The sequence below is a fragment of the Chrysemys picta genome, chromosome 8 (assembly GCF_011386835.1).
Source record: "Chrysemys picta bellii isolate R12L10 chromosome 8, ASM1138683v2, whole genome shotgun sequence".
NCBI classification, from domain to species: Eukaryota; Metazoa; Chordata; order Testudines; family Emydidae; genus Chrysemys; species Chrysemys picta.
The window spans coordinates 29793055-29816878 of NC_088798.1; the positions used below are offsets into that span (position 1 = coordinate 29793055).

The 23824-nt window shown below is 40.8% G+C and overlaps 1 protein-coding gene across 5 annotated transcripts in view; it reads right to left on the bottom strand.

Moving 5' to 3' along the window:
• COL24A1 (collagen type XXIV alpha 1 chain) overlaps nt 1-23824 on the bottom strand; it is a 234615-nt gene that overhangs the window by 198178 nt on the left and 12613 nt on the right. For all 5 annotated transcript variants that reach the window (XM_065554165.1, XM_065554163.1, XM_065554162.1 and 2 more), the window contains exons 2-3: nt 20230-20294; nt 7766-9081 (exon numbers count right to left, since the gene is read on the bottom strand). In XM_065554165.1, coding sequence (XP_065410237.1) covers nt 7766-9081; nt 20230-20294 — 1381 coding nt within the window. The remainder of the gene's footprint in view (nt 1-7765; nt 9082-20229; nt 20295-23824) is intronic.

The window sequence follows — 23824 nt, forward strand, 5'->3', positions numbered from 1 at the left end:
CACAGTACCATGTTTGAGCTAGGTAACAGCTTTGTCCCTAAAACAGATCCCTTTCCTTTTACGTTGTACTTATTAACTTTTGAGAGCAAAAACAGTGTTTCATCTGAGCTCAAATTATGGGGAGAACTCTAGGCCAAATTCTGCACTGGCTTGTGCTGCACTGCATGCCATCACTTCTACTTCAATGAGGTTGCATGGGAATGGGGTCTAATTCAGGCCTCCACCTTTAAGAGCAAATCAAATTCCCATCTCCATGCAGGTGAAGAGGGCCATGGCTGTAGCAGAATCAATACCCTTTCACAGCAGAGGCAGGTGAGTGGCAAGATGTTAGGACTTTATACAGGCAGTCCCCCATGTGTCACACAGTTTTTCACTGGTGGGGCTCACTGCCTCTGCTTCCCAGTATGCAGGGTGAGAAATTGAGGGTTGGGGTGAATCCAGAGGCTACTGCAAGCCCTAACTCTGCATTACCAGTTATGGAATGGCCTGAGGGAAGGATTCCATCACCACTCCCTACACCAAGACCCCAACTCACCCCAAGATCTCCTGCACGCAACCCAATTACTCAGCTTGTGCACTGGGTAAAATACATTAAATAGCTCTGACTGTACTGCTTGATGCTGTTCAAAATTATTTAAAATCGGGGGAGAGATGAAGGATAGCACCAGGATTATTACTGTGGCTGAGACAGCAATAAACAACCTGTGCAGGAAATGTAAAGATGGTTTGTGCACAGTACTATCCACATAACTTCCCATTGGTTTTTATGAACCCCTTGTGCATAATTTTATTATGATTAAAATTCAGAATAAAAATGTTAAATCTTAGGAAAAATGATTATCAGTTCCCTTTGAAATAGAAGGATAACTTCACTGGCAGGGAAGCCAACACTGACTAGGGACATCAGTCAATGACAGATCAATTGTCTTTACTGGAGTAGAATGCAGATAGTGGATTCAGGGAGACCTCAAAAGGCTTTCTGGGAGTACAGGGGAATAGTAGGACAAGAGGTCAAGCCCCCGTACAGTGCTAATTGTTCAGGTAGTAGGTTTCCAGCAAATGTAACCCCCATGAAATGAAGAGAGTAGACCAAGAAGGCCATTTAAGTAGCGACCGGTGCACTGTGACACAGTAGAAAGAAAACTGTGTGCAGTCAGGATCACAATTATAGCAACCCTCATACACCCTAGCATTGTGCAGGTAGAGGTTGGCATGGTGGAGGTCAACAGGGTGTTTAACCTTGCCTAAAGCAAGTCTAGAGCTAATGCAGTTGCCTGTGGACTGTTAGGAACATTTGTAGGTGTGGACATATGGTGCATTACAGGCATGCTACAGGGACCAACCATGACCCACTGGTGAGTGTATGTTACAGGTTCCCCTCTGTGCCTGATCAGAGGAGGATGTGAGTCTGTTACACTGGCTGCTATAGGCCCTTGGCTCTATAGTTCATGCTGTAGCAGCTCATATTTTTAGCTCTTTAAGTCCCCAGTTCACACCCTGATGAGTCAGCCAAAATGGCAGGCATCACACAAGCACTGGTTAGCATGCCAAATTTCTCTAGCATAGACAAGGCATTTGAGTGAATTTCACTTCCAAGAATAAAAAAAGAGCAGACAGACACACAGAGCTTGACCTGGCATTCTTGTTGAGGGAGAGTTCCAAAAATATAACTAAAAAAAGCCTGGAGTTTCCGCATCTTGTTACATCTGGAGGAACTGTTTCCTATTCTTTCCTTTTTGAATAACTGAAGTTAGGAGATGCACCATGCATAGAAAATTACCCTGGGGCTACACAAGGGAAAGAGTCAACTACATTTCTTCATAAAAGGTGGACAAGTAAAATATTTTGACGTTATGGTACATTGCTTTTTTAATTGTAATGTGAAGCTCTTTCTATACCCTATTTCAGACACTGATTACATTTGCTTTAAAATAAAGTGTTTTGATAGCTGGAATCCCTATTTTCCCCTTATAAAAATACTAATGCCTATTTACATCTCTTCGTGATCCTTGTTCCAGATTTGTTCGGTGCGGTTGGATGTGTATTTGGGCCTGTTTGGCTTCTAATTTTTAAAGATTTCTTTTTCGTTTTATTTTGTCTTTTGTATAGCACCTATGTGCTATGCAACTTATGAATTAATGAAATAATGAGTAATTGCTCTTATTGGTCTAAGGACAATGAATGGTATAATGCTATAAAAAGAATTAATTTTTCTTCATAGGGCATAAAGATCTGATCTATGGATGCCACCATTACAACAAAACCAACTGCCAACAATTCCTAGAACATTGCACTTAGTAGCCAGAATCTTTATAAAGATGTGTGAACATAAACCTCCCCACTAAGGTTCCTACCTCAGAACTGCTCAGCTCACCCCCCATCGACCTTCTCTCTAAATATTTACTATCGCCTACCTTACATCCAGGTGGGATAATGAGCAACCTGCTACTTGAGTCAGCAGAAGCCACTTAAACCTTTCTCAACATAATCATTTGCTACTAGGGTAGTGTGTTTCAGGCAAACATTGCTAGCCTACTACACCAACAGTTTAGCCAGTTGGTTAAGTTATTAACAAAAACACTCCTTAATTAAATTAATTGAACTGCTGCTACTTCAAATTGACAGCGGAGCAGTATTAGGAAACAGATGTCCCTGTTTAGCTAAAGCAACTACTGAACTTATTGTATATTAGGTGGAGACCATTGGAGAGTTTGCTGATAATTGTTTTTCAATTATTCGCAAGTTACACCACTGCACAGAATTCTACTGCCTGTGGAAGTAGTTACAATAGTTACAGCTTGAAACCAACTTATTTCTTCTGTTTTTATACTGACATAGAAAGTTACTTCTAGATACCTACACAAAGACTCCCAAGAGCTTCTACACAACCAACGAAAGTCACAAAGTCAATAATTCCAGAGTCAATCTGATATGTTCCCAACCTAGGAAAATTGGTGGTTTGTTTCAATAGTCTTTCCTCCAATAATTATAAACTGTAATTAATCATTAAACAACTGCATAGCATATTACATTTTATATGATGAACCAAATCATTGTTTGGTACATCAAACAACATAATAATTGTACATTATCTTCTAAATGGTACTACAGATGCAAATTGAAAATAATAACTTGGTTTAATGGGAATGGTGTAATAACAATAATTCTTGTATATTTTCCTCATGTATGTTTCTAATAAATGCTTGAGTTTACTGTGCACCTAAAAACTGTGAAAGCTTCCTTCAGATGTTGAGAAATACTACAAAAGTCACAAATAATTAGGGGCCAATCCTGCAAACATTCAGGCCCCAATGACTTCATGAGGACAAACTCCTGCACCCTCATGAGTCCCCTGACTTCAATACAGCTCCTCATGGGCGCAGAAGTACAGTATCTGGGTCTTACTATGACACATAGGTCCCAATGGGAAGTTTTGTGATTGAGTGCTATAGTGCAGAATCAGACCCATAGTGCTTAATATCAGGTGTAGTTCCACAGTAGTAAGTACTATACTCAGTAGCTGGCATTTGTAACATCAGATCCTAGATGGTGGTCTAGTTACAGTTCAGCACACAGAAGTCCTACTGACTTTAATGGAAGTTAAATGTGCAGAGTAATGATAGGATTCTCTCTCTTAAGGTGTTGGAACCAGTCACTACCATTTCCTTTTAATGAAGAATTAAGAAGTGAATGAATTCATATTCATGTTTGATTTCAACTATGCCTCCTAGCCAATCTTGTAAAACACCTAAGTGCTGACAAAGCAACGTATAGTCCTGAAATAAAAGAATCTTTCAGCATTATGTAGGATTATTTTTATGCCACTTCATTTTCAAAATTTCCAGCCAAAAATAATGGCAAGCACTAATCCCTACAAATTGCATGGAAGTGCATCATGAATCACAATCGGAGGGTATCCAATCAATAGTGTGACTGGTCACTTTCTCCTACAGTTATGGAAATCTCTTCCATGGTGAATTTCCAGGATTGCTAAAGTGATACCATTAACATCAGAGGTCTGTATGCAAGGCATCGTGTACCAGATCCAAATTTCACAGCAAAATCCAAATTCAAAAATTTAGGCTTTGTTTAATTAAGTATGAAAATAAATAATACATAATTACAGTACATCTTCCATTACTTATTTTGCTATTAAATTCTGCTTACTGTATTCTAGCCCTAAATTTTCAATAAGCTGGCAGAGATGAGGATGGAGGTTTTTGAAACTGAAGACATGGGGTATTTGGAAAGTCAAGGGAGATGACTTACGATTGTGCAATAAGCACATTAGCTCAATTTCCATTAAAATGACCAGCAATGGAATGGTTAAAGATGATGACATTTACTTATATTGTCATATTTATGTTTCAAGTCAACAGCCTCTTTGGGGGAGGGTCCATCTTTTTGTTCTATGTTTGTACAGTGTCTAACGCAATGGGGTCCTGGTCCATCACTGAGGCCCTTAGGGATTACTGCAATACATCAGCCCATTGAGGTGAATGAGACAGTTCTTAGTCAGGAAGACAACATTGCTCCAATTTATATTCATCCATATTTGGAAGGGGATTTTTTCAATCATAAATAAAAAAAACCCACTAGCACTTATGTATTTTATTGAGATTTATAAAAAAATACTAAAGAAAAGGGTGCCTAACTCAAACACCATCCATAAATGAAAGCTTAAATTTCTGTAGCAAAGGGTGAATTCCATAGCTGTGGGATCATGGAATTCAGGGGGCCCTAATTATACTAGGCAAGAGTCGGTTAGGGTGGATGATTATAAAGCTAAAGCAAAGTTGAGGAGTTTGAAAACCACAAAAGTGAGTTATTGCTTGTCAACTCTAATAGACTGAAAATTATTTCTGTGTTGAATCCTTGAAAAAAAGGTTTAAACCAGCGATGACATAATGAAAAAATATTTTTTTTTCATGTCTCGTCAGCATTTTCATACTGTGATGGAACTTCAAAAGTTCTTTGCTGCTGCTTTCTCAGGTTTTCCAGTGATGAGATTTTAGGGGTAGGGCTCACATGAATCTATTCAAGTGTTGGTTTGGAGGTGAATTACTGTTCAAGGGAGCAGACTTAGTGAGGAAACGGAGTGATGTGACTGAATAGATAAGAACCAGATTATCACTGGCTCCTTCAGAGGTGTACAAGATTCAGAGAGGGAGCAAAGAACATTCCCCATGAAATAGGGGCCAATCAGAGTGGCAGTCCCTGTGTTCTTCTGGATTTACGGGCTGCATTTCTCCAGAGATCCCATTGGTGCATGTTACCTCCAAAACCTTATTGTAGAGAAGGCTAGGCTCCCTTCAGGAGCTCCTGCTGTGGCAGTAAACTCTACATCTTCCCCTATGCGAGAAGAAGGATGGTCCTGTGGTGAAGGCATTGGATTGGAGCTCAGGAGATCTAGGCTAAATTCCTGACTCTTCCACAGATTCCCTCTGGGTTACCTTGAGTAAGATACTTAGGATCTATGACCCAACAAAGAACATAAAAACGTAAGAACGGCCACACTGGGTCAGACCAAAGGTCCATCCAGCCCAGCATCCCATCCTCCGACAGTAGCCAATGCCAGGTGCCCCAGAGGGAATGAACAGAACAGGTAATCATCAAGTGATCCATTCCCAAGCACATTTAACTTTAAGCATGCAAGTGGTCCCATTTATTTCAATAGGAGTACTCACATGCTTAAGGTTAAGCCCATACCTAAGTGTTTTGCTAGATCAGATCCTTACGTTTTCTGCATTTTCCAGTTCCCCTTCTATAAAGTGGGGATATTAACATTTCCTTTGTCTATCTTGTCTATTTAGATTGCAAGACCTCTGAATCACAGACTGTCTCCTACTACATGTATGAACAGCACCTAACACAATGGGGCCCTGATTGTGGTTGAGAGCCCCAGGTGCTATTGTAGTACCAAGAATAAACAATATGTCCCATAAAGATTTCAGTGCTATTTGTGAAAGAACAGATTTGATTTTTCTGACTGACTGAAATCTTGTCATGCAATTTTTTTGCATTATCCTTTCCAATTCAACACAATCTATTGGTAGTTATAAAATGTCCTCATCTTTAAAAACAACAATTAACAACATCTTGATGACAGCCAAGGGCTTAACGATATAACTATAGAAATATTGTTACAAAGGGCAAAAAACAACAAAATGAAGGACTGGCCTCATATTCAGGACAAACAAGCAAGATCACTCATGGATTATCTTTAAATTACTTTTTTAACACATCGTTTCTTAATTGTCTCTCTAGCCCTTAGCATCTGGATCTTGTTTAAAGTAGAAATTGGGCTCTTAGATAGGATTTTTAGTTGCTGATGACTAGTTTTATGAAAAGATGTCTGCTGCACTGAGAGAGAATACACACACTAAATTTATGGACTTATTCAAACATATTAGAGGCTGCCTGACATATATCAAATAACGTTCCAGTAATAACCACAAACACACAGAGGAGCACAAGTGGAATTATCTACTCCGTGCTATGGTTTCTGGAGCTCAACCAGAAACTCAAATAAGAATCAACTATCATATTACTCAAGTTAAGCATGTTGGGGAACATTCTACAGTCAGCCTGCAATCTCACATAAATTAGTTTCTATCTGCAAATATTAGGAAGGTGTTTGGATATTGCACATATAAAATAAGAGGACATTTAAGTTCACAGTAAAGAAATACAAACATGCATTTTCACACATTTCAGAAGTTGCTTATCACAATAATTAATTAAATGCATTTTGTGATGGAACTGCAAAACAAGGGACTGCGGTTCACCATTCCCGGACAATGGGAGCTGCACGACCCGCCAGGGGCTTACCCTGAACAAGCCATGAACCAAGTTTGGGAACCACTGCCCTAGGGGCTTGGGCTACAGAGTGGCCTCAATAATTAGAATTTTAAGTAGCATCAGAATGCTCTAAATATATGGTTATATTCAGATCCCACAGGAATGGAGTTCCTGATTTAGATTTTGTGTTCTGTCTCATGCAAATATTTTCTACCTGAATAAACTGTTTTCCATCATGTGATTATCACCTCTAAGCGTCTACACTGCAATTAAAAACCTGTGGCTGGCTCATGCCAGCTGACTTGGGCTTGTGGGGCTTGGGTTAAGGGACTGTTTAATTGTGGTGCAGACGTTCAGGCTCAGGCTGGAGCCTGGAATCCAGGACCCTGCAAGATGGGAGGGTCCAGAGGTCAGGCTGCAGCCCGAGCCCAAACGTCTACACTGCAACTAAACAGCCCTTTAGCCAAAATCAGCTGGCATGGGCCAGCCGTGGATGTCTAACTGCAGTGTAGACATACCCTAAGAGTGCTGCTCATCTGAGAATCTTCTATCATTCTTATAAGAAATTCATTTATTTTCTTTGGCTCATTTTATCCATTTTGGTCACGCTGTAGTTTTAACACTTATGTACTGTATGCATCAACCCTATAATTTTATTAAGTAGCTATTTATATCTAGTGCAGTTATAAATATCTTGCTGCATTTCAAATAAAAAAGGCACTATATCTGGTTTGCTTATCATTTTACCACAACTGAGTGTCTTAGTACTCTGTCAGTGTACAAAAAAATACATTTATGCCAAAAGTACATTCTGGACAGCACATCTTACGGCAACCATACATTTATACAGTACATTAAGAAGTTTCTGTCTCAGTTTTGCCATACTTTTCAGAGCTTATTTCAGACCCTTCTGTTAAATGTGTGTTGCTATAGTATATTAATGTTTATAATAAAGACAACTTACTGGAGGTCCGGTTTCCCCTTTTGGCCCTCTTGTATTCTCCATTTCAAACATTTTGTTAAGATCTTCATAATCATAACTGTAACTTTCAACATCAAATTCATAACCGTTTTCTGCATCATAAGTCTCATCAGCATCAAATGCACCTTCCTCCCATGGATTGAGCTGATTATCCAAAGACAGGTCTACGGTAGCCCTGTATAGTGTGGTATTTAAGATTTGTTGCATTTCCAGGGGTTCATCTGAATGCTGCTTGGCCTTTACCTGTGTTTTTGCATCTTTGATCTTACTCTGTTTTACAGGAGAAATGAGGGGGAGCTCACTTTTTCCGCCTGCATCTTCTGTGGCATTATCTGAACTATTTTGAGGTGATCCCAGGGTTTTTTTGGTGCCATTCCTCTTTTTGATCAAGCCCTGTTGATGAATTGACAGACTGAAGTTTTCCTGGACACTTGCTTCAGGTCTAATTGTTGTGGACTGAGGTTCAGATTTTGCAAGCTCCGATGGAGTAACAGTTCTTAACGCTAAGGATTCAGGTAGGGAATGGACTGGTGCAGTGTTGTTAATAGGAAGGTTTAATGCTTCTTTCTGTGTGTAAAATGATTTATGTTCAGATTGGGTGTTGTCACCAAACTGTTTGCTTGGAAAGTTTACAGACACCCCAGCTGATGTGTCGGGAGGTGCTGGCAGAGATCGGTATGTTTCAGCTTGGCGACATTGCTGTTTTACATATTTACAATAGTTTGCAGAGGCTTGTGCAGAGGGGATAATATCCAGTTGACATATTACTCCTTCAAAGCTGACAGACTGAGAGTTCATCCGTCCTAAGGTAAACAAACCATCCAAATCAAATATCTGTACTTTAGAAAGTGTTTCCCTGCTGTAATATTTCTTTCCACACTCAGCAAACATTGAGACTGTCTTGTCTCTAATGTCAATAGCAAATGAATGCCATTGTTCATCATGAATACTGTAATCAAAATATACAGACTGCTTCCCTCCAATATATACCACTACCTTCCTTGGTAGCAACTGTACACCAAATAGCAGTCTGTTTTTGTTTCTAATACTGAAAAGAAAAGCATTGTTTACTCTATAAGAGTGTAGCCCAATCAATAATGTGAATTGATTCCCTAGACTTGATGGTATGACTTGAGTGATAGGGGATTCAATGTGTGCATCTCTGGTTAAAACAACGCCTGATGCTGTTAAGTGAACCCCCTGAGGTAATGGAACAGATGACAAGGGCATTGTAGACACTGTTGATGGATGTTGTATGTCTTTCCCACCAAGGCCTAACTGGTGAAGAACATCTATGCCTGCAAAAGAAACAAAAAGAGGGGGGGATGTATTATTGTTTTGTTTCATGCATATGCTCATAAATTGATATATATTCATATATAGCATATAGACACACACACACACACCCTAATATCAATACCAGCATCTGAATAAAATTATATTTCACAGAATGTCACTAAATCCCAAAGTAAGATGCATCAGTCAGTGATTTAAACGGAGAGCAGAAACCTGACTAAAGTCAGCTAAACTGATGAACAAAACAATCCCCAACTTGCTTTTTAAAACCTAAGACCCCGCTTGTCTCCTCACTTGATTCACCCACAGGAGGTGCTATGAGGGGAGGAATCTGTGTGATGATTCCTCCATAGAGACACCCCACACACCCCAGGCACATCATTATCCTATGGTGGAGGGGAGCTGCCCTCTCCGCAAAAGTCCCACTCCCAAATTTGACAGAAATTGAGGCAGAGAGTACCCATGCTTCCACTTTGGTTCTGGCCTCCTACGCTCCCCTGGCTTCGACAGAATGACCCCACTGCAGGCATGTTGCCAAGGCCTCTCCCCAGCCATAACTCCGGCTGCTGTATAACATGGAGATTGAGAACTGTCCATGTACATTTATTCCCAGTACTACAATGGGATTACAACTTGGTGAGAACACTATCACAGCACTCTACACTCCAACAAGCTCCCAAAACTTAAACCATGGAGCAGCTAATTTACAAAATGGAATAGTTCCCAATTCCCGTCCTCTCTCTGTTTTCCAACAGACTGAAAGCAGAATCCCCACTTACTCTAAATTCACATCATCACTACGAATCTGCAACTTTCAAGCTGGCAAGAGGTCATGTATTACTTACATACCACCACAGTACCCACCTTTAAAATACTTATTTTAAGTTAGACAAAACATGCTGCCCTTTTTTCTGTTAACCACCCATGCTACAATGCTTTACCCTGTGGCATAAATAGCATTATTGAAAACACAAGGTATAATTTTGTTTAAAGACGGATGACCAGCATATTAGCACAGCAACAGCTCACCAAGTACCATAAGGGAACCTCCGGTTAGGCAGAGAGGTAAGCCTGACAGCGGAGATATTGAGTGTATTGTGGATATGCTGCATTTGGTATGTGAGGAGCAGAGCTGCTGCCATTCCATCAGGGTGCCCCACCCACCACGCAGTAATGAGGCTGGCTTTGAAGGAATGGGCTAGCCCTCAGTTGCAGATATCTGTGCCACGGGACAGTCAGAGGAAGAGGAAAATAAAGGTTTCCCCAGAGGGACAAAGGGTGATGGCTCAATGACAACGTTTGTACTCCTCTTCCTCTGCTGAGTTTACTTGTAAAGGGCATAGAGGAGGTAAGCCATGAAAAAGCAGTCTGACCATGCAAAGGAGGAATAGGCCAGGTGAGGGAGGGGAATCAGCAGGACAAAAGTGCCAGTGCTCTCCAACGTTTGGCTCTTAGGCTAAAAAGTCCCCATCCTGCCCCCATCCTTTCTGTTAATCAAGAAGCTGCAGCTATACAGAAATGATTTAAACTAGGATTGCATTATAGCGGAAGAGAGAAAAATGTTGTAATCCATTAACATGTAGCACTCACGAGATTGCTGCTACAACTGTGTGGATCACTTCACTTCAGAAGGATCATTGCTGTACAAACTAGTTTTGGCCCTGAGTGGGGAATAAAAGCCTATTTCCTCCAAGAGGGTGAATATATTCTGATCAATTAATAGAGATGAGAGAGTTGGCCTCTCGTTGAATTTCTTTGGTATCCAACAGCGGGACCCAGCTATTACTCCTGACTGGGGAGAGATTAGCATTTTCCATCGTATTTTGGCAGAGGGTACCTTGTGCTATGTAATTTGTGTTTGCATTATGTAAATAAAGTTGAGGCTTTTTAACTATTAAGTGGTTTAAATGAAATTGGGAGTGGCCAGTGGAGGCTAAGGATTTCTGCCAAGGTTAAGGGAGTGGAGGCACAGCTACAAATAAAATGAAAAGACAGCAATTGAAACAAATGGATATTCACAATATTAGATTTCCTTTTCCAGCTCTCCCACTTTCTGTTTACTGAGCATATTAGTAGCAAATGTTAAGAATAGACACATCTTGGCTCAGTTTCTATAGAAAATACAAAAAAGCTGGAGATTTCCTTGGAAGTATTTTAAAAATTGGAACCAAAAGCATAAACCTGAGTGCACTGTACAGCTTGAAAATTAATTACACACCTTGCAGTGGTTCTAGTCATGTTAGAGAGTTTGCAGTAGTGCCAAGCTTGTACTGGCAGGTAGCCAACACAGACCGGGACAACAGAAAGCATATCTTTGGAGAAAATCTTAGATACCTGACAATTTCTCAGGATGCCACAAAGTAATTACCGTATATACTTGTTCATAAGCCGAATATTTTTAGTAAAAAAGTGACCCATCGAAGAGTGGGGGTCGGCTTATAAACAGGTCTACACCAAAATTTGATGATTTTAAACTCTATGGAATCATTGAATTGAATATCTAATACATTGTCATTTTGTTTACCTGGAGCGTCTGTAGGCATGGAGCCCCTCAGCTCCCTGTGGCCGTGGTTCACCGTTCCCAGCCAATGGGAGCTGCGAGAAGTGGCGCCACTTCCCGCAGCTCCCATTGTCTGGGAATGGTGAACCACGGCCACTGGGAGCTGAGGCGCTCCGTGCCTGTGAACACTCCAGGTAAACAAAATGTCCAGGCCCACTAGAGGCTTACCCTAACGGGCCAGGAGTCAAAGTTTGCCAACCCCTGAAATATAGGGTCGGCTTATGAAAGGGTCTTATAGTTTTTGCTATTTTTACCTATCCATCTTGGGGGGGGTCAGCATATAAATGAATGGGCTAATGAATGAGTACACCTCTACCTCAATATAATGCTGTCTTCAAGAGCCAAAAAATCTTACCACGTTATAGTTGAAACCGCGTTATATCGAACTTGCTTTGATCCATCGGAGTGCGCAGCCCCGCCCCCGCAGAGCACTGCTTTACCGCGTTATATCCGAATTCGTGTTATATCGGGTTGCGTTATATTGAGGTAGATGTGTATATATGGTAATTTATCCAGGCTGTATTTTAATCCATCATAAACTAATAGCAAATACTTGGTTGCTATGCAACTGCCAAATTTAATGCATCTGGTAATGAAAAATCATGATTTGCCCTGGGCTAGATTCTGCTTAGTCATGACATGTGTGCACAGGGGAAAGAAGTACTTGAATTGCTCTTGCAAAGACCAGGTAAAATTATAGCTCCTATGCTCTGGGGAGTGCAGGTGCTCCCCTGAGGAAATCACACCCCGAAGGAGGCAGCAGCCATGGCCCTGAACCCTCTATGCACTGGCCAGCTGAGGTGGTTGGCTGCACAAGATGGAACAAATTGCACCCTACAAAAGGTTTGGTGCTACCCCCAGGGTACCTCCTAATTCCAGGCTGTGCCTAAATGGCACATTTTAACTCTATAAATACCTTATGTTTGTGATGGATTGTGTTTGTGTTTGCAAAACGACACTCGTAAGTATGGACTTTGTCAGAAGGATCAGAGTTGAAGGATAAATCTCAGATGGCTCAAACAAACTGGGCTATTAAGTATTTTTTTTAATCATTGTACATTAAAAATACTGTACCTCCCTCTGAAGTAATAACAAAACTGCCCAAAGTCAGGCAGTTCAAATGTAAGATGATGTGGATGGACTTAATACAATCCTATCGCCTTTAGAAATACAGTGCAGGAAGAAGGCCCTCAGTAACCTAGCTAAGAGCTTCCCTCTTAAAAATGCATCAGCACAGTATTGTCACAGAGCTTGATTGTGTCAGTTACACTTAGCCCAGAGAAAGGGGCAGCAGTGCTGTGAGGTGCCACACTACCCTAGGGAAACAACAAGGAGTCTGGTGGCACCTTAAAGACTAACAGATTTATTTCGGCATAAGCTTTCGTGAGTAAAAACCTCACTTCTTCGGATGCATCTGTTGAAGAAGTGAGATTTTTACTCACGAAAGCTTATGCCCAAATAAATCTGTTAGTCTTTAAGGTGCCACCAGACTCCTTGTTGTTTTTGTAGATACAGACTAACACGGCTGCCCCCTGATACTTGATACCCTAGGGAGACACTAGGAGGCATTGTGTTTCAAAGAGCCAGAATGTCTTCCAGAGCTTAGAGGCTACTTGTCTGCTGCTACACTCCTTAGCTGGGTGCAGTATACTCCCCCCAGTGCAGCCAGCCTGCTCCATTGGCCAGTGCATGTTGTGTTTGGCATGGGGAGGGAAAAATGAAGCTCTGGCCCTGGCTTCTTTAGGGTACTGTGCACCACCAAAGGAGTAGGTCCAGAGTGCAGGGATTATAATGCTATCTGGCTCTTGCATGGGCTGTGGAAGGGGGACCACAGCTCCTTATATGACCCAATCCCACTATTGTGTGCCCATTTAAGAACCAGGCAGAATCTGGCCCATAATGGCTGACTAGATAGCTCAGAGGATTTGTAATAGGATATAGACCCTTTCATCCCCAGATCAATGATCAAAAGCTATTACACTGGCTATTCAGTGACCTGTGGTAATGAGTTTTGTGGTCTTAACAATTCAGTACATGTGCCCAAATCACAAAAATCATCACTACAACTGGAACCTAACAGGTGAAGAACTGAAGGGCCATGGAATTTGAGCTGCACTCCCACCTCTAGAGTTTATCCTTCTAGCTGGTTGTTGTGATACATTGGGGGGAGGTAGTATGGGAAGACTATTTGGTGAATGAATCAAAGATTTCAGTTTACAGAGCTTTAAAAGAAATTATGAATAAATAAGTTAATGAGCAGCAGTCATTTTGCATATTAAATGGAGAAAGGTCTAAGATGGCAAGCCTCCTGTGACTGCAAAGCACCAAGTTACATATCCTTATCCATCAACATGAGTACTGTATCCTTGCAGTGTTTTTATCCTTATGCTTTCTAAAATAAATAATATTCATTTTAATTTCATGGCATTTTTCTCAATAAACTGTATGGGTGGAAATGTCATTGGTGAATCTGGTTGTCATTTAAACAAGTGAGAAGAGTAAACATGGACATCACAGTAGAGGTGAGCTAAAAGGTGGACTGTTTGCTGAGACACTTGAAATCTGCAGCACACAAACTTTCTTAAGTCAGCATGAATGGGAGTGAAAATCGTGTTAGTATCTGTGCCTACAACTGTAGAGAAATTGTGCTCAATTCTTAGTTCCTCATTCTGTTTATTTTGAAAAGTACCCGATGCCCGAAGAGTTTTTAGAAGCTATTCTCTTAGTTTGCTGAGACACAAAAGCAGGATAAATTTAGTTTTTCTTGTTTCAAATAATGTAAAAAAGAATCTCTCTAATTCCATCATAAAAGAATAATGGAAAAAAGAAAAGAACCAAAGATCCTCATGAAAAAGAAAGCATAAATGCTTTTTACACCCGCAATATACTAGTTTCCTCTGAACAAGTGACAGCTCAGGAGAGGGCTAAACACAAAGCAAGCGCAGAATGAAAAAAAATGACACAAAAGATTAAGTAGCAACAAATCACCCCAACTATACTGCCATACTTACACTGGCTATGTCCTAACATGCAGCTACAAACTGGGTATTTGATTTCTGGTCAGGTGTGTGGGTTTTTTGGTCGCTTTTGAATACATTAAGTTTGGTTTTAGCTTTCAAAATTCATCATGGGTTTTAGGAACATGTAATTCTCTGAACTCTTTCCCCATTATGAAAGCCATTATTTTTCTATACCCATTAAAGGTCAGTTGTTTTCCCTTATATATGTCTGCACATCATCTGTCTTCACTTACTCTTTTACCCAGTAAATAAGAGCATATTTGTCACAAATTGCTATGGCTTTTGCAGCCTGATGCTTTTCTCCTTCTTCCCTAATGTCCTGCAAAATTCATTAAGTTTTTCCATCATTGGAGGCACGGGGGGGGGGGGGGGGGGGGATGGGGACGGGAGGGGGGGAAGGTGAATAAACTTTGGCTCTGTCTCTTCCCTATCCCTTTGTGGCACCATCCACCAACATAGTGAAGACCACTGAAAAACCAACAGCCCCTCCCCCCCCCAGTTTTTGGCCACTGAAAACTGCAAAATTTAAAGTTTTTTGTGTTTTTCATCTAAAACCTCAACAAATTGCCAGAAATGGATGTTAACATGTCAAAATGTAAACATCCACCAAAAAGCCATTTTCCACTGAAAAATACATTGCCAGAAAATTTTCAACCAGCTCTAAGCACCGCACTGGGAGTCAGGTGACCTGGATGCCCAGTTCACCAGCAGATATGTAATCATAACAGCCACAAATAATGACAGCACAAGAGACTGAAACTGTAGTGTTGTGTGGCAACAGTGACATATAAACTGCAGCAATCACTATGTAGCATTGTCAGGATACAGCACCCTGATTGTTTTACGGCTCTGCATTTCCATCCTATCTTCAGGAGGGCTGGCACATTTTGTATAGCGGGGGTGCTGAGAGCCTTTGAACCAAACTGTAAACCCTGGGTATGATGAAACCACTTTAAGCCAGGGGGTGTATCAGCACCCCCAGCACCCTTAGGTCAAAAACCTATGCCTAACTTATCTCTTTTTGCTATCCCTGCCACTCGTGACAGGTGTGAGGATGATAGGGTGACCAGATGTCCCAATTTTATAGAGACAGTCCCGATTTTTGGGTCTTTTTCTTATATAGGCTCCTATTACCCCCCACCCCTGTCCTGATTTTTCACATTTGCTGTCCGGTCACCCTAGAGGACGAGCTACTTGCAGTGTCCTCCCCACTTCAGTCCTCCTGGATGCAGGAATATACCCTTCTAGCTGTTTGGTCAACTCTGCGGAGGGTAAATGTGACTGGCCAGCTCAACATCACTGTGCAAGTCCAGTTGCTAAGCACGCCCTATGCTGCGTCGGGTTTTAGTTAACATGGGGAGCACTCCTCTGACTGATGCTTGAGACCCAGCGGAATAAGTAGAGTAGTGAGTACTAATTAGACCTGTGAGCTGTGCATGCAGAGTTCCCTAGACTGACTTGTGGCTTAGCCCCATACAGACAAGGACATTTACACAATGCATTGCTTCTCAAGCAATGTGTGCATAGCTGCCTTGTGAGAACAAGAGAGGAGGCAATGCATATTAATTACTCCACCCAGCAACATGATGTTTGGCAGAATAACTACCAATATAACCTCTCCTTTCAACATATCAATCAGAAACCAAGTACCAAGATATTCTTAATGGGTGGCATTTAATCTTTGGCAAACTCCCTAGCTAATTCTGTGAGCAGCTTAGTACTGTCTCTGGATCTGCTATGTAATTCGACAGCGGTATAGGCTGCTTGAACTGTCTGACTTTTTGCTGATTCTTTCTTTGACTTTCTTTTGATTTTGAGAAATCTAAGCAATTTTCTCTTTCACAATACAGTTCCTCACAAGTCATTCTGCAATCTACCATATATTTAAGCGACTTCTTAAAGAGAGATTTTTAGGAACTGAAATTTTGCAGACATGGGTATCTCAATATGTCCTGATGCCTTTTCTTATTTAAAATAACCCACATATGTTTTAAAGCAGAAAACTTTTATAAATTAGTGACTTTGTATGCATAACTACTTTTTACAGCCTTTTCTATTATTATCTCCAAGAACCACATGCTAGGCGAAATTCATGCTGGTGCAGGTTGCCATCGCAAGGCCAAGTGTATTATTTTGGTCCCAACTAAGCCCTTAATATAGGACTTAAATAGAACTGAAGTGTTGCATAGGACATCTGCTTTAGGGGGAATTTTCATTTAAGGAGATTTCCCATTGAGTTACATAGAATGGGATATCAGCTACAAAGGGGGTAATGTCTACAAGAGTGTAATGATAGCTGTAGCAAGATTTCTTCATGAAACATGTTATAAAAGAAATTCAAATGTAAAAATGTTAAGTTTGTTACCTAAACCAAAAAAAAATATGGGCTTCAGAATTAAGGATCAGGCTCTGAATAAGTGGTCACAATAAGCTTCAGTAGAAGAACAATAATGTGTTCTCTTGTGCCTAAGTAATGATGTTATTCTGAAAACTTCCATACATTTGATGGGTTAAGTTACAACCTTCGCTATCTTTTAATGCAGTTTTGGGGGTTCTTTTCACATTGCGGTATGCGCTTAACAATTAATTCTATTAGAATGGTGTCCCTAGCTCTTTGCCAGAAGCTGGAATGGGCAACAGGGGATGGATCACTTGATGATACCTGTTCTGTTCATTCCCTCTGGGGCACTTGGCATTGACAGCTGTCAGAAGACAGGATACTGGGCTAGATGGACCTTTGGTCTGACCCAGTATGGCCATTCTTATGTTCATGTTCATGTCTATAGAGGGGCAAACAAACACCTTTTGAAAGTTCATTTGCTTATGTGGATGTGAAATATATGGAACATTTTCTTCTTCATACATCAGAATGGCTCCTCTGATCTGCTTTTTCCTCTAACCTAGGAGCATGAGCCTGGGGTAGAAAAATCGCATGATTCCAAATCACTCTGCCGCTGTATTTTATCTACATAGACTTCTAAGAACAGGTGTGTGTCCTAAGCTCTGGGCATCCTTGGCAATCATTTTAAACCAATATAAACATAAAACCTGCAGCAACCTCCACTGTACACAGCAGTAATTAGATCAGGGGTTCTCAAACTGGGGGTCGGGACCCCTCAGGGGGTCGCGGAGTTATTACATGGGGGGGTCGTGAAATGTCAGCCTCCAGCCCAAACTCTGCTTCACCTCCAGCATTTATAATGGTGTTAAATATATAAAAATGGGTTTTTAATTTATAAGGGGGGGGGTCACACTCAGAGGCTTGCTATGTGAAAGGGGTCACCAATACAAAAGTTTGAGAACCACTGAATTAGATAGTACTTACAGCAAAGTAAAGGTGTGAAAACTAACTAATGATAGCTCCTCAGCAAAATCCCCTTCCCCAAATCCCTTGTAAAAGGTAAGCTTTTCAGTGTGCCCTAGGGATTAATAAACGTGGATGATTTCAGACCAAGTGGGAAGCAAGTTCCAAAGCCAAAAGGTTCTCAAATACTAGGCTGAGAGGGCTATACAAGTGGATAAATGGCAAGATAAAATGCCCTACTAACAACTCCTTCCCTGAAGCTCAAAGAGTGTCAGCTTGAGTGCTTCCACTGACCTTAGCTGTGGCAGTGTGGCAGAGAGACAAGCAGGCTGGGAAGTATGCAGGCCCAAGGCCAGTTAGGGTTTTATAGGCAGATCACAAAGCAAGAGTGTAACATGCTCCTGCTGAGATACCTGCTCAGCATGAAGCACACTCTGTACCTGCCACCTTCAGTCCCTGCATGGATTTAAGACCCAGCCCAAAGGTTGAAAAGTCTGAAAATTAACAGTTAAGGGAACAAGACAATTCCCAACCACGAAATAATCTTTCCCAGGCAAAGCAGCCCTAAAACTGCTCAGGCAGCCAGTGCAGGATTTCCGCTTCATAGTGGCATTTCTGGGTAAAATGTAGAGCTGCAATAGTAGCTTCTACACAAGTCCCCTCCTGTACAAGGAGCATAGACAGGGCATTCCTTCACCTAACAAGCCCCAGCTGATAGAGCAGCCCCTCAGGGTATCAGGCTGCTTACAAGCACAGCAGAGGGCACATTTGCACCTCCTAATGATAGGAGCACCATTCTGCTATAGCTGAGGAGCTAGTCCAGTAACTTTAAAACTCCTTTTCTGATATTTTGCCAATCTTCCCAGAAAATTTCCTCCTGGGGATGATATGTGGCATGTGAAATTTTGGGGGAACTTGGTATCTTTTGGAGAAGTTTGGAGAGGTTGGTTGAAAACTGGATATATAATGGGAAGCTAGCTTCATCCTTCACTGTAGCGCAGCTACCATCACTCCATAATGCCAAGCCCATCACTAGTATTTCTTACCACTTCTGCTGCTTCAGGAAAAGTGGAAGCTGACTCCTTAAATCCACCCACCTTCCCTCCCTGTTCCTGTGGTGGCCCCTAACGTAGCTGGCCATGGGAGCAGTCCATGTACATATATGGCTGTAGGCTCAGTCTGCAAGGCCAAACTTTCTTTCTCTTCCATTGCAAAACTTGGCTCAGTTGAGAGTGGCACTAGGAAATTAGCAACATCCCAGGCAGCATACAGCATGCTGCAGGGGAGAAATAAACAAGTAGTGGAGGAAAAAATTAAGAACAAGAAAGGAAAAGAAGAAACATACAGGAACAAAAAATGCAAGACAAAGAAGAAAACGAGAACAGAAAAATATTGCAACTGATAGGTAACAGTGCAAAGAGGTACATGGGGAGGAGGGTACTCAGCTGCTGATTCATCCCTACAGACTCCAGCAAACTATAATCAGGAATCAGTCCTTTTCTTTAAAACGTATTCCAGTTGTTTGGTTTGGTTCTCTTTGTGGTGAGTCTAGTCACCAGCCAAGAGTGAACATTTATTTCAAAGGTGAAGTCATTTTGTGTGCCGCCTAGACAGTGAAGGGCAATTTACATGACAGGCACTCAGTGCTATCCATGACCTATTACTGGCAGCCAAAAATTACCATCCTGACACATTAACTTTCATCAATTTAGGATGCATGTTCCTCAGCTGTCTCTGATGTAACCCTTCACATCTGGCAGTCCCAGGACACCAAGCAGACCAAAACAAAACATCACCCTATTTCCTAACCAATATCTATTTGAATACAAAAATAAGCTAACTTGCAAATTTCACTTTTCGCCTAATAATGCCCATCTAGACTAAGCACTTATTACAGACCCTTGTTTTCTTGCAAAGTCTTAAGAAGTGCAAAGGTAACTCAGCCCGAGTTCACCACCCCCAAGAACACCCACTTACAATGACGACACAATCAAAGCCTTTTCACTGTACAAGACTTCTCTTTTATAAAGACTTTGGTTAAATATGTAAGCAATTTCATAGACAGAAAATCTGAGTTATTTTCAAAAGGTCATCTTTTCCAAATGATTAATTTGAACTTATGATCTCATTGTACTCTATCTGACATTTGGATTAGTAACTTTTGAACAGCTGAATTTAAGGTCATTACTACCAGAAGCCATATACTTTCCCCGCCCCCTCTAGTGGCAGATTATTCAAATACTCTGTTATAAGGAAGTCTTCTCACCTTGTGCTGGCATTTGTGCGGCACCCACAGCTATGCATATCGCAAGAAAAAGGAGGAGGGTTTTCCTAAAAGAAAAAAGAATTTTAAAATGTGAAAAAATTCTTAACCAATCAACAGTTTAAAACTCCCTGGGGTTTAGAAGACCTGAATCAAAGCCAGCTGAAGTCAACAAAAAGACTCCCATTGACTTCATTTAGTTATGGATCAGAGGCATAGTACTCTCAGATTGTAGAACTTTCCACTGATGCTAATAGGAAATTTCACACAAGGGTCAAGGATAATATATGTCCTCGCCTTTCGACCAACACATACCCAGTAGATACAATCTACATTGTCTTGTCAATAGGAGTCAATTATATTAATTTTGAAATTATTTTATTGTATCTGTTTCATATTTAGACTACTTTCTAGAAAAATACTATTGTAATGAAAATATAAGACATGACAATTTGTTACACATGATGATCATTGGGCATTTTATCACATATTCTATCAGTTTATCCAGAAATGAAAATGGTGTGCAGTAAGTAATAATTTTGCAGGTCTTGTACTTCCTTCTTTTCTACTTGCATGACCAAGATCCCAGTTACACTGCCTTCTAGGAAACACTAGCAATTATATCATGCTCTCCTAGAGGTATAAAAATCACAGAACATCTTTGGAATAAAACTCCATGCTCAGAGGGGCACTCCTGTATTCTCAGGTGACCCATGAGCATAGATAGCAACAAAAATAGATCAAGTAAGATCCAGTTAGATGGGATGTTCTTCTAAAAAACATACGCCAGGAATTATTTTGGGGAAGTTCTATGGTTTGTGTTACCCAGGAAGCCAGACTAGATGATCATGGTGATCCCTTCTGGCCTTGGAACCTACAATTCTATGAATCAAAGAACCCAGAGAGCACACATGCTCATATTTTGAACATTTGCACAATCTACTGTGAGCAGCTTCTGATTTTGGTGACTCACATGCGTGGCGCTTATTTTGTGAGCAGATCTTGTACTACCACCATTTCCCCCGATTGCACCCCTGGTGACATGTGAATTGGTTGGTGTTTTTAGTCCTGTTCCTAGTTTGCCCACATTAAAATTGGAACTAATTAGCTCCCTTATTGGCAGTGATATTAGAGAGATTAAGATAGAGCTAGCACAGAGATAGCTAGCCTCACTCTCCTACAGATGCGTTCTCCGCAACAGAGATGAAGCACATTGAATAAGCCAGTTTGGAGAAAAACTTCCAATGAAGCTGCCTTTGCAGAGGGCTTCAGCATCATTTCAAAAGCAAATGTTGACAGATGCCTATTAGCCTATATACAGAAATCTATTTTACACACCTAAGAATTAGGCCTATCACTGAGTTGTGTATTACTCATTCTAAACATATCTTAAACTTCATTTGGTTCCACAATCATCTATCTTTGTGCATAACAGAGATGGATTGCTGCATAGTTTTCTAGAGCTTTCCCTTGATGAGCAATTAACCTGAACATCATCCTGTAAAATGTACATGTGGAAACCATGTTCAAATGTAACCACATTTCCACCTCACTCATTGGACTTCCACTACATTGGTGTCCTATAAGCTAAAAATAAAGACTGATGAATACTTCATGCAAGTAAGTTCATTAAGTGCTCTCATAAATAACATCAAAATCCTGTAAAGAACTGAAAGTATTTTTGAAAGCCTGAATAAAATACAGATGTTGAAAGTAGGATGGAAAATATTTGTTACTGCTAAATACAGGACACTTTCAGCAGCTGTCACTTTTGAGTCTCATTTCATTAATGCAGACCATAATGAAAGTTAATAGAAATGTTTGCTAGCGGAACAACAGGTTCTTGTCACCAGAAACCCATGAAAATGAATCTAGAAGAATTCCTGTTAATGTATATATAGTCAGTGATTCTTCAGGGCTCAATCCTGAGGTCTTGAGGGGGCATCCATAAATTATGTAACACATCTTTCAGTAATTTTCAAGACCCATCCACCCCTTGTAACACTGAAACCAACATGCAAAATTAAGGACTCACTCATCCCCTAATTCCTTACATAATTTAAGGACGGCTCCTTGCACACCGCTTGAGTGATGCTCAGTGCTCTGAATGATCAATGACTTCATTCAGAGTTAAGAAACACTCTCAACTCTCAGGAGCTGCCTAGCACATGAGCAGATTAAACCCTTGAATGGCTATTTAATATTTTCTAATTCTACACTAGAAGTCACCAGCAAACAAGGACCAAATCCTGAAAGATGTTTGCATGCATGGTTCCCTTTGACTTCAGTGAAAATTCTGCATGAGACGAGGGGCTTAATGACTCAGACCACAAAGCCTGTTGATGATTGAAGGATTCTCAAACTTGTCCTGAGAATGTTCATCGGTTCTTAACTGCTGCAGCTATACATTATCCCATCTCTTCTTTCTTGCTACTTCCCTATTCTGGGTCAGCAACTTTTATAGCCTTCTTTCAAAACTCATAATCATATACCAAGCTCTCGTGTAGATTGATCTCTCTGAGGTCCACTGATATCTGATCCATGTACCAAGTCTTTGGTCTTTCCCTCTGTCATCTTCTGTCCACAATCATTGTGAGAGCTTTCCTATTGATATCGCTTGTGGGGAATGCCCCAGCCCTCTGGGGTACATTTCACATGGACATCTGTTCACATGAGCCTATTTACTGGACGAGCTTTACAGGTCAGCTGTCCAAGCCTGACACATTTGGTTTGAAATCAGAGTTCTCCTTCTAGATGAGCTGCTCGCCAAAGCTGACGAGCCCCACTTGCCATGGCAAGATTTTTTTTATGGTGGTTTTTATTCTCCTTGACATCCTCGGGACTAAGTGGCATTTTATAGAGACAACACACCACTAACTATCCCACCACATCCTGCTAGGAAATGTCACCAGTTGGTTCATGACTACTTATTGAATATTCATAACATACCTGCAGGATGTTCCCCTGTCTGCGACCTGGGGACATGCCTGATGGGAGTGGGTCACACATACATATTATATTTACATTAGTTTTTTAAAAAAAATCCAGTCATTTTAAAGCATCTGTTGTGAGATTTCAGCTTCAGACCTACAAAACAGGGCAATTTGTTTTTGTAGGAGAGAGCATTTTCTGTTTTAATTTATCAGTATCCTTACTTCCCTTATAACATATTAAAATATTATTAAAATTCATTCATTACAGACTTCAATTTATCTTTTTGCTCCTACTTTAAGCTCTCATCACATTACATACATTATGAACACAAATCTTACCATAATACTAAATCTTAACAGACTTCCCATACATCCTTTCCAACCATCAGCATGGCTTCCATCTTAACTTCCTTCTTCAACTCCAGCTCAGTCCTCTGAGAGAATAGGGGAGTGTTTCAGGTCACCAAATTCAGGCTTGGATCAACCAAGCAGAGAGTGCATTAGTGAGCCACAGACCTTTCACATTCACCTCCTGGCTGTTATACCCAATTCAACCAGGGGGCTATTAGCTTGAGTGCCTGGAACAATAGCTGTAATATGGGGAAAGAGTCAGTCGTACAAGGTGATGGGACCCAAACCATTTGGGGCTTTATAGGTTGAAATCA